The 10,746-nt window shown below is 50.5% G+C and overlaps 1 protein-coding gene across 1 annotated transcript in view; it reads left to right on the forward strand.

Moving 5' to 3' along the window:
• Positions 1-8,777, forward strand: part of AGBL1 (AGBL carboxypeptidase 1) — a gene marked incomplete at both ends in the record, with an annotated part of 230,964 nt that extends 222,187 nt beyond the window's left edge. Inside the window, one exon of the mRNA XM_081114799.1 lies at positions 8,537-8,777. Within this exon, the coding sequence (XP_080970925.1) occupies positions 8,537-8,777 (241 nt within the window). The remainder of the gene's footprint in view (positions 1-8,536) is intronic.
• Between the last annotated feature and the right edge of the window lie 1,969 nt (positions 8,778-10,746).

The raw sequence follows: 10,746 nt of genomic DNA on the forward strand, positions 1-10,746 counted from the left end.
CTCCTGCAGGGACACTTTGCATATTGGCCTTTTATATATATATGTGTGTGTGTGTGTGTGTGTACTAGAGGCCCGGTGCACAAAATTCGTGAACTCGGGGAGCGGGGGGGATCTCTCAGCCCGGCCTACACCCTCTTGCAGACATCTCAGGGGATGTCTGACTGAGAACTTAGGCCCGATACCCCTGGGGAGTGTGCCTAAGCCAACAGTCGGACATCCTTAGTGCTGCTGCAGAGACGGGAGAGGCTCCCGCCACTGCCACTGCACTTGCCAGCCGAGAGCCTGGCCTCTGGCACACTGACCACCAAGGGGAAGCTCTTGTGTTGAGCGTCTGCCCCCTGGTGGTCAGTGCGCGTCATAGTGACCTGTTGTTCTGCTGTTCAGCCAATTTGCATATTAGCCTTTTATTACATAGGATAGATGTATGCATTTATTTATTTTAATTTTTTTATATTGATTTCAGAGAGGAAGGGAGCGGGAGAGAGAGAGAAACATCAACGATGAGGGAGAATCATTGATTAGCTGCCTCCTGCACACCCCTTACTGGGGATGGAGCCTGCAACCTGGGCATGTGCCCTGACTAGGAATCAAACCGTGACCTCCTGGTTCCTAGGGTGAAGCTCAACCACTGAGCCACCCAGCCAGGCTATGAGAAAATCATGAATAGATTTTTTTTCAATTGGAGGGATTAGCACCAGGCATGTACATTCCAGAACGGATGCAGGCAAGTCGCTCTGTAGTTAATAACTTTTGCTTCATTTTGTGAGAAAATATTGGTATTGCACTAATTTTTTAAATAGCACGGATAATTATACCCCCATTAATGATGTCAAATATTATTACCCAATACATCGCTCCAATTATCTCTTCTAAATTAAACAGCGGATCTCCAACAAGTTAATTTTAAATAATTATGCCGAATGATAATGGGACGGAGGGCGCGCCGGCGTCCTCCTGATGAACACGGAATAAAATACAGCCTGGTTTCCTGTCCCTGGTCCCTCAGCTTCTGCCTGCCCCCAGCTTCCCGTCCATCAATCACTGACCACACACATTATGCCCCGGACGCCCCGGAAGACTCAGTCACTCGCTGTCCACACCACCCTCTTCCTTGATGCTGGGATATTGCATCTGTTACTCTTTATATTTTTTTAAATATATTTTTATTGATTTCAGAGAGGGAGAGAGAGATCGAGACATCCAGGGTGAAAGAGAATCACAGATCGGCTGCCTCTGCACTCCCCCTACTGGGGATCGAACCCGCAACCAGGGCACGTGCCCTGACCGGGAATCGAACCCGGGACCCTTCAGTCCGCAGGCCGACGCTCTATCCACTGAGCCACACCAGTTAGGGCTGCACATGTCACTCTTCATCCTGGTGTGTTCTTGCCTCACCTACTTGCCTGCATAAAAGCTCCTATGTCCCTCCTCTGGGGACACCTTCCCCGCCTCCCTTTGCACAAGTTACTTATTCCGTTGTCCGAGTTTCCCCAACATGCACTGCTTGCCCCGCATCTAGAACATTCAGTGAGCAAGCGGTTTTGGTTTTGGGTGTCGGGCAAGTCTGTCCCCCGCTCTTGTCCCAGGACCCCTTCCCCAGCGAGAGTCCACAGCCTCCAAAGGCGGGCGGAAGGCCGTTTCTTTCCCTCTTTCTTTCTGCGTGAATGACTCGAGAAATGAGCAAGAGGCGATCGATGCACGTTTATTGAACGAGTGGATGGGTTCGATGAATGCGTAATTCTCAGAGCTGTAGTGAGCCTGGGATTTAGGCCGCCTCGGTGAATGGGGAAGCGGAGCCGAGAGAGGCCAGTTCCGTTTTAAAATCAAAAGTTAAGAACAAAGTGTGAAGGTGAGCCATTGAGTTAAGGGAGGTGGTTTATTTAAGGTATCTTGGGGAGTGCTTGTCAGTAAGTCTTTAGATCTCGTAGATACATTGCATTGTGATCACTGTAGGTTACTGTGATTAGTAAATGGTTAGAACTTCCTACTTCCTAAGAGCCCGGCTGGCGTGGCTCAGTGGTTGAGCGTCGATTTATGAACCAGGAGGTCACGGTTCGATTCCCGGTCAGGGCACATGCCCTGGTTGCAGGCTCGATCCCCAGTGTGGGGCGTGCAGAAGGCAGCCGGTCCATGATTCTCTCTCATCATGGGTGTTTCTGTCTCTCTCTCTCCTCTTCCTCTCTGAAAAAAAAAAAAAATATATATATATATATATATGTATATAAATATAAATATATATGTATATATATATTTCCTAATAGATGCTACCAGATGGTGCTAACACATGTATTGCAATGCTGCTTTCATGTACATTAAAGCTTTTTAAAGATACGCTAATAATTGCAAACATAACTTAATGTATGTAATTTGTCAATTCACCTTACTTAGATAATCTGAGCTCCGTGATAATTCTTGCAAGTACAGTATCGAGGTTTTGCTGTTGATATTTATTTGCTCTTGCTTTTGGCCAAATTAGGTGGTGTATTATACATCATTTTAAAGTTTAGTATAATTTACAGGAGGCCCAGTGCACGAAATTCGTGCACGGGTAGGGTCCCTAGGTCTGGCCGGCGATCAGGGCCGATCTGTGGGGCAACCGGCAGGGCGATTGGGGCCGCCCGCTCGCACCTGCCTTGGCCTGGCACCGCCTGCTCACCAGCCTCCCCCCCTACACACACTGTTGTCTTTGGGGCAACTGGCAGGGCGATCAAAGGCCCCCAATTGCCTTGCCTTGGCACCGCCCACTCACCTGCTCCACCATCCTGCCACGGTCCCACTATCATCAGGGTCCACTGGGGCCAGCAGTGCCTCCACTGCCGCCCGCTGCTGACCCCTACCATGTACCGTGCCGCCCCCTGGTGGTCAGCGCACGTCTAACTCCCGCCCGGGGGGACGATTTGCATGCTAGCCTTTTATTAGATAGGATTGCATGCTATGCTTTATGATAATGCCTGTGAGACGTTATCACAGCGCCTCCTAGAGTATGACTCCTTGTGACGAACTTTCTGACCCGTTTCTGACAGGTTCTTCGCAGTCTCGTGTCCCGTCACAGTCGGTGATGAGCCTCAGAGCCTGTCTTCTCTTGAGTTACTATTTTCACATTTAACAGCAAACACTGTTGTGCCCTTAAACTTACAACTTGTTTTCACTCATTCAGGCTGTGCCCAGTTAACGGCTCAAATCACAGTACTTCCCGGAAGGTCAGTAGTCACATGTATAACATTGATCCTATCCACTAATACCCGGTTAATTGAATTCCCGTGGAATGGAATGTGGAAATAAATTAAAATCGGCATCTTTGGGGTTCGGCTCACCTCCCTTAGGAGGTCCCACCAGCTTCTTCTCTCTCTCTCTCTCTCTCTCACACACACACACACACACACACACACACACACAAAGCCTTGGTTTTACCCTGCCCGGTTTGGCTCAGTGGATAGAGCGCCAGCCTGCAGATCGAAGGGTCCCAGGTTCGATTTCCATCAAGGGCATGTACCTCATCTGCAGGCTCCTCCCCAGCCCGGGCCCTGTCCCTGGTTGGGGCGCCTGCAGGAGGCAACCAATCAATATGTTTCTCTCACATCGATGTTTCTCTCCGTCTTTCCCTCTCTCTTCCATTCTCTCTAAAAATCAGTGGAAAAATATCCTTGGGTGAGGATTAACAACAACAACAAAAAGATGTGTTTATTCAGGGGTTGGCCGGTCTGACCTGGGAGTCCCCCCTGTACATCTCCTCCCTCTTCAAACTTCATGGGTAGGTCATTTATCTACTTGGCAAAAAAGGATTGCAACATCCTATCAAATCTGAGAAACCTGTCTGCTCCCTTCTCTTTCCATTGATCCAGCGATTCCTCCCAGTGATGTTTATGGTCCTCGCATTACCAGTGGCCACGCTGCCCGACTCTCATGGCACTTCATTGTCCGGAAAAATGCGTGCGACCACAGCGATGACCTAGAGAGATCCATACATGCGTTCCTTTTAGCCCAAATGGACCAGGACATCTACAAAACCGCATTTTCTACCCCAGATGCAGTGGTCGGTGCCGGGGTATATGGCGCTGTGTTCCCATCCTGTTCTCTCCCTGAAGCTGAAATGAAAATTCATTGCTCTGAAAACTGGGTATTTAATTTTTAAAAAATTCTTTTAATACATTTTTATTGATTTCAGAGAGGAAGGGAGAGGGAGAGAGAGAGAGAGATAGAAACATCAATGATGAGAGAAACACAGATCGGCTGCCTCCTGCACGCCCCACACTGGGGATCGAGCCCGCAACCCGGGCATGTGCCCTGACCGGGAATCGAACCGTGACCTCCTGGTTCCTAGGTCGACGTTCAACCACTGAGCCACACTGGCTGGGCTAACGCTGCATTTTAATCGGCACTGACGACAAGGTATGCCGCAGGCTGGGTTTTGTTCAGCCTGTTAGCAGGCAGAATTATTTTACACTGTAGGACGCCCTCGTTCCCCAACCAAGAAAACAAACAAAACAAAAAAAGCAGAACTAATTGAGATCGTCATATCTCAATAAATATGCAAATGAAAAAAAAATCAACACAAAGAAATTGTATTTATCACATCATAAAGCTGCAAATCGCTGTACCGGCTGGCTTGGAGGCATTGCCAGGGATGGAGGCTCCTTAAGGGCTTTGCTGAGAAACTGTTAGAGAGCCGAGCCTAGGGGTTTGTCTCTGAGGAGGAGGAGGAGGATGAACTGGCCAGGATCACAGTGTTTTCAAGCCTCGTTCCCAACGCTGTGGGGAGGCCAGGGGGGTAGAAATTCATGTGTGTTCATTTGCCTCGTTATGTGCAATGACATCAGTTCTCCTTCACGTCGTTTCAAGAACAAAGCTAGTAACGTGCCCATTTCACAGAGGAAACTCAGGGAAGGCGACCTCTGAATGTGTGTCTACAGGATCTCAGAGCAGTCAGGTGAACAGGGAGAAACGAAACCAATTTTCAGTGTTTTCCCCATGCCTTTCCCACAGCTGAGTATCAGGAGTCACCCTGTTGATGGAAGCATAGTTTGATTTCTGCATAGTATTACTTATTTTTTTTAAACATTTTTATTGATTTCAAAGAGGAAAGGAGAGGGAGAGAGAGAGAGAGAAACATCAAGGATGAGAGAGAATCATGGATCGGCTGCCTCCTGCACGCCCCCTACTGGCGATGAAGCCCCCAACCCGGACATGTGCCCTGACTGGGAATCGAACTGCGACCTCCTGGTTGATAGGGCGATGCTCAACCACTGAGCCACACCACCGGGCAGAGTAAGGTTCTTTATGAGGATGCGGATTCCCTGGGATGAATAAGCTGGTAATAAGATGACTACCTGTCAGAGAGTCCTCACTGCTCTGGGCATAAGGGCAGTGCCGCTATCCGTCTTCAAACCAGTAGAGGCCAACACGCATAGAATTGCTATTACCTCGGGCATTGCTGTTCGACAAAAATACGTAACCTGTCGAAGGACGTCGCTGGAGCAAAGGACGGAAAGGCGAGGAGCCTGCTGCCGCTCTCGAAAGATTCTAAAGAGGAGGACGCACACTTTTCCGTCCAGACGGGCAGGGTGGGCAGGAGCGATAGGGCCGTTTTGTTTGCGTGTTGCTAGACTTGCGCGCAATTTTGCTCAAAGGAAATAAGATAATGGGCTGAGTGGTGGCAGGATCCTCGGCAACCCGACCCCTCGCAGGAGACACTCGCTACCAGATGTTTGTTATTATTATTTTTGTACATCCATCCCCTTTTCTCCCACCCCTCCACCCCCCTTTTTTTTTTTTTAGTAGTTTCTATCCTAATTCTTGTTGCTTACCTGTGATTATGGTTTCCATAATTTTTAATCGCCTTGCTGAGCTTTAAAGATGTGCTCTTCTTATTTTTTTATCTTGGATCTTAGGTGCTGACTAACTAGTTGATAACTAAATAATTTGAATGAATAATGAAGGAATGGGTGAATGAATGGATGAATGAATGAATGGATGAGAATGGGCCGAATACCAACGAACGAGTCTTGTTTGCTTGGCAATGTAGTATTTATCTTCTCCGCGCTGCTGTGCTGGCTGATAGAAGGCTGGGGAATCGCGATTTGTTTGCTTTCTTCCATCCTCCTTCACATGAAGACATTTCATGTGAACAAGCTGTTGGCGCCCTGGAAACCGAACCTGCGGTCCTACTGTGCTCACGTGATACCTGTTGCCCTGATGAGTATGTTTGTCCCCTCTCTTCACCTCCCCCCCAACTTCCCTAGCGGTTGCGTTGTTTCCATACTTTTGTCACAAAACCAGTTGGTTTTGCTCGCGTGAATCTGTTTCTGGGTCCTCTGTTTCGTGTTATCAATCTACCTGTCTACACCCGGGCCAGCTCCGTGCCGTTTTGCTGATTGTAGCAATATAATCCGTCTTGAAATGGACTAGAGTGAGTCCTCCCACTCTGTCCTCATTCCCAAAACTATTTTGGGTATTGTTAGTTCTTCCGCCATTTCCATAGGCATCGTAGGGTCATCTTGTCTGAATCCACAGAAATCTGTTTGGAACTTCAATGAGAACTGTGTAAAATGTGTATAGCCATTTGGGGGGAACTGACATCTTTACAGTGTTGAGTCCTCTAGGCCAGTGATGTTTCTCCACTTATTTAAATCTTCTTTGATTCTTATCCACAGATTTTATATGTATTTTTTAGCATACAAGTGCGGTACATGTTTTGTTCTATTGACACCTAAGTATCTCTCTTTTTTTAAAAACTGATTATAAATGTTTACTGATTTTAACATGCTCAATGTTATGAGTACAATTGATGTTCCTACATTAATCTTGTAACCTGTGACCTCACTGATCTCTCTTATAGTTCTAGAGTTATTTTTTTAAAACTTTTTATTGTTGTTCTTGTACGTTCTTCAATAGAGATCATTTTATCTTTTGCTTTCCTATCTACATGTCTTTTATATTCTCTCCCTGCTTCGTTATGCTGGCTAGAACTTCCAGTACTGTGTTGAAAAGTAGCAATGGGGAGAGTAGACATTTTTTTAAAAAAATATATTTTCATTGATTTCAGAGAGGAAAGGAGAGACAGAAACATCAATGATGAGAGAGAATCATGGATCGGCTGCCTCCTGCACGCCTCTTATTGGGGATCGAGCTCGCAACACGAGCGTGTGCCCTGACTGGGAATTGAACTGTGACCTCCTGGTTCATAGGTCGGCGCTCTGTTCAGGCACAAGCATCCCCCAGGACCGACAGTTTAGGGCACCAGGTGCCCGGGCAGCATGCAGGCAGCTCCGGCCCATCAGTAGGTAGTGAAGTCACGGCCCCTGGTTCATTTTCCGAGCGGATGTGCGACCACGCTGTGGATTACCCGTTTTCGTTGTTTATGGCGCAGCAGGTGTCTGAGCAGCTCTGTCTGGTTGATGAAGCGCTTGCCCTCTACACATCACGGCATGGAGCCCAGCACGCGGTGAACCCTCATTGGTTAAGTCCTAAATAGGGAGGGACGAGAAAGTCCTCGGGAAAGAAGGTGCCTCGTGCAAATGAAGGCGATAACAGCAGGTCCTGGGAGGAAATTCCCTTCGTCCACATTGTACGGTCAATATTTGTTTTCTGTTTCTGTCACCCCCTTAGCTCTCTCGCTGGGTGTCCCATCTATGTATATAAAAGCCTAACATGCAAATTATCCCTGCGGGAGTTCGACTGGGAGAACAATCGCTCGCTATGACGTGCGCTGACCACCAGGGGTTTGTGCGGAACGAAGGAAGGTCCCGGCTGGCAGCCAGCAGCTAGGGAAGGGAGGCCCCGATCGGCCCTCATCACCAGTCAGGCCTACGGGCCCTACAAGTGCATGAATTTCATGCACCGGGCCTCTAGGTTGTGAATAAACTGCCGGTTGACAGGAGAGATGCGGGGGCAGGGAGACACAAACACAGTCCAGATGCTATTTCTCTACTTGCTCTCTGGTTTATGCATTTCAACCTGGACTCATGTTCTCATCCCAATAAGCCGTTCATCGTGAGGAAGGGGAGCTATGCCATATGACTCATGCGGTTGGAATGCGAGATGGGCGGGTTTTGAGTCCTGCCTATCCCCGGTCCAGTCCCTCCGTGTCCTGGGAGTGAAAAAACGCCAATCCCGGACGAGCCATTGCATCCACCTCTGGTCGCTCACGTGGAGCCCAGAGGACCCTGAAGATCGTGTCCACGTCCTGAGCCTGGGAACCTCGTGACCGCAGAGTCCGCCGGCTCAGGAAGGAGGCGGCTTCGGTTCTGTGTGGTTTCCTCCCTCTGTCCCCAGGGAGCGGGCGACACCCGGGTGCTCTGAGAGCCGCCCGTTCCAGCACGGGGATGCTGGGGTTTCACGCCCAGAGGAGACAAGGCCCACTCTTCGCTTCTGTCTGACTTCTTTTTACGTGTTCCTTCCTCTGGGTAACTTCTCTTTCCTCTTCCTCTCTCCCTTTACCCGTCTCTGTGCATCCTCCCCTCTGTACGTCTCCTTCCTTTTTCCTTCCCTTCCTTCTCCTCCTTCCTTTCTCGTCCACGTGGCCCGGGGACCCGCGCAGATGCAGCGGCGGCGGCGGCACCGTGGAACTGGATGACGAGCCCCCGTGCTTGGAGGAGATCGACTACGGTCCCGACAGCTGCTCCGACTGGGAGGGGAGCTGCTCTGAGCTGGACCGGCAGATCCAGGAGTGGGCCTCCCTGCAGGACCAAGATGAGGGGGAGGAGGAGGAGGAGGAGCAGGAGCAGGAGCAGGAGGAGGAGGAAGAAGGGCTGGAACTGGGAAGAAGAGACAGCCCATAGCCCCCAGGTTCATGGCGAGCTCTGTGACTGCAACCATTGGACGAGCAGCTGTGTTATTTCTTCGCCGTCGGACGCGCACACAATGTGGGTGCCAAAGCCAGCCCGTGTGAGCCCCGCAGCCCTGTTTCTAGATTTAGTCCTGTTGCATGAAGCGCCGAGGCCAGTGGTACTCTGTCATGACGCCCTTCTGCATGTCCTCATGCGGACATGCGACCCAGGAGCCCGGTGTGTGTGCAGTCATCATGCCTGCTGTCCCTCTTGACAGCACCTTCTGTGTCCAGCGCTTTCCCACATGGCTCTGCTCTGGTCCGGAAATCCCACATCCGTCCTCCGTAGGACGGCATTCAGACTTCCCCCGCGACACACACACAGCTGTGAGGGGAGTGACGGGACCCGGTTCCAGTCCACGCTGACGGCATCCCGTCGCATGTCCCGCCTGCAGGGTTTCTGCTCTCACAGCGCAGAGAGCGCACCTCGGCCGGCGTTTCACCAGTCACGAGGTCGAGAAGGTAATTTGGTGGAAACGTGCGTTCTGGGAGGGAGAGAAGCCGTGCGGACTCGAGGTCGCCAGCGTGCGTCTCCGCTCCCAGCCGTCTGTGGTGTCGCCTTCTCGTCATGGAGTGTGTTTCTGAGAGGAAGTGACCCGGGTGGGTGGCTGTCCGGGGGGGCGTGTCCGGGAGCAGCAGGAACGCGGACTGTTTCCTGATTCGTCGACGTAACACATTGATGTGATGCACCTGCACCTGCCAGGCCCTTCCCTACGCTCCCCAGTCGCAGAGAGAAGAGACCCACTCTGTCCTCAAGTAGCTCACAGTTCAGACAGAGAGACGAACAAAAAACCCCCCTGTTTTATTGTAATTTAGCCGCACCTGCCATGATGGAGCTAGATAGAGGAGAAAATGGGGTTGCCTAATGTAATGGGGAGGGCAGGGGAAGCCGACCAATAGGAGATGATAAGGTGATTCTTGAAGGACACTGAGGAGATTTCTGGTAAAAAGAAAAGCAAGCCCGGCCAGTGTGGCTCAGTGGTTGAGCATCAACCTATGAACCAGGGGGTCACAGTTCGATTCCCGGTCAGGGCACATGCTCAGGTTGCGGGTTCGATTCCCATAAGGGGGCGTGCAGGAGGCAGCCGATCGCTGATTCTCTCGCATCATTGATGTTTCTCTCTCTCCCTCTCCCTTCCTCTCTAACATCAATAAAAACATATTTTAAAAAAACAAACCATGCTAAGAACTAGGAAGAGTTTCTGCAAAGGTCCTGAGGTGGGGTTAGAGCTTGGAATAAAACATTTTGTGGATGGGTTTAAAAGATGTGTTTGCATGTGGAGAAAGGAGTATGGCAGGAGTTGAAATGGAAAGATCAACATCGATCGGATGATGCAACACACGTGTGCACATACATGTGTACACACATGGGTGCACACACATACATGTGTGTGCACACGCACACCATTCCTGAGCCACACAGCTACCTCAGTGGCCTCTTTGATTTTTCAAGCCTCCCATGTTTTCCTGTCTCCGATAGGGTCTCCCATAGCATCACCTGGGCATCCCAAGACACAGTTCACATATCACCTTGCTTCGGTCAAACCTTCCCTAGTCGCCCAGCCTGGTCACCTCACCTCTCCTCTGTGCCCTGTTGCACGGCCGGTACCTCCCCTCCGTGGCATGCTTCATGTGTGTGTACAGCCCCATCCCGCCGGCCCACGAACGCAGAGCTCTCGGGTGCACGGGCCTGCTCTTACCTTGCTCCCTGTCTCTGCACCTTGACACGTGCAAAGAGCTCCAAAGCGCATCTTCTTCCCAGCCTCCAACCTGGGCACCCAGGGTGTGACTGCAAGCCCACACAGTTCCCTTAAATCCCTCCCTTTCCCACCGGCCGTGGGCGGGAGGTGCAGAAGGGAAGTTGGTTTCGGTGAGAGCACATCCGCCTCGCGAGCTGGGGGGCTGCCACGAGAGAATCTCCC

This window comes from Myotis nattereri (assembly GCF_964212035.1).
Source record: "Myotis nattereri genome assembly, chromosome: 21".
NCBI lineage: Eukaryota > Metazoa > Chordata > Mammalia > Chiroptera > Vespertilionidae > Myotis > Myotis nattereri.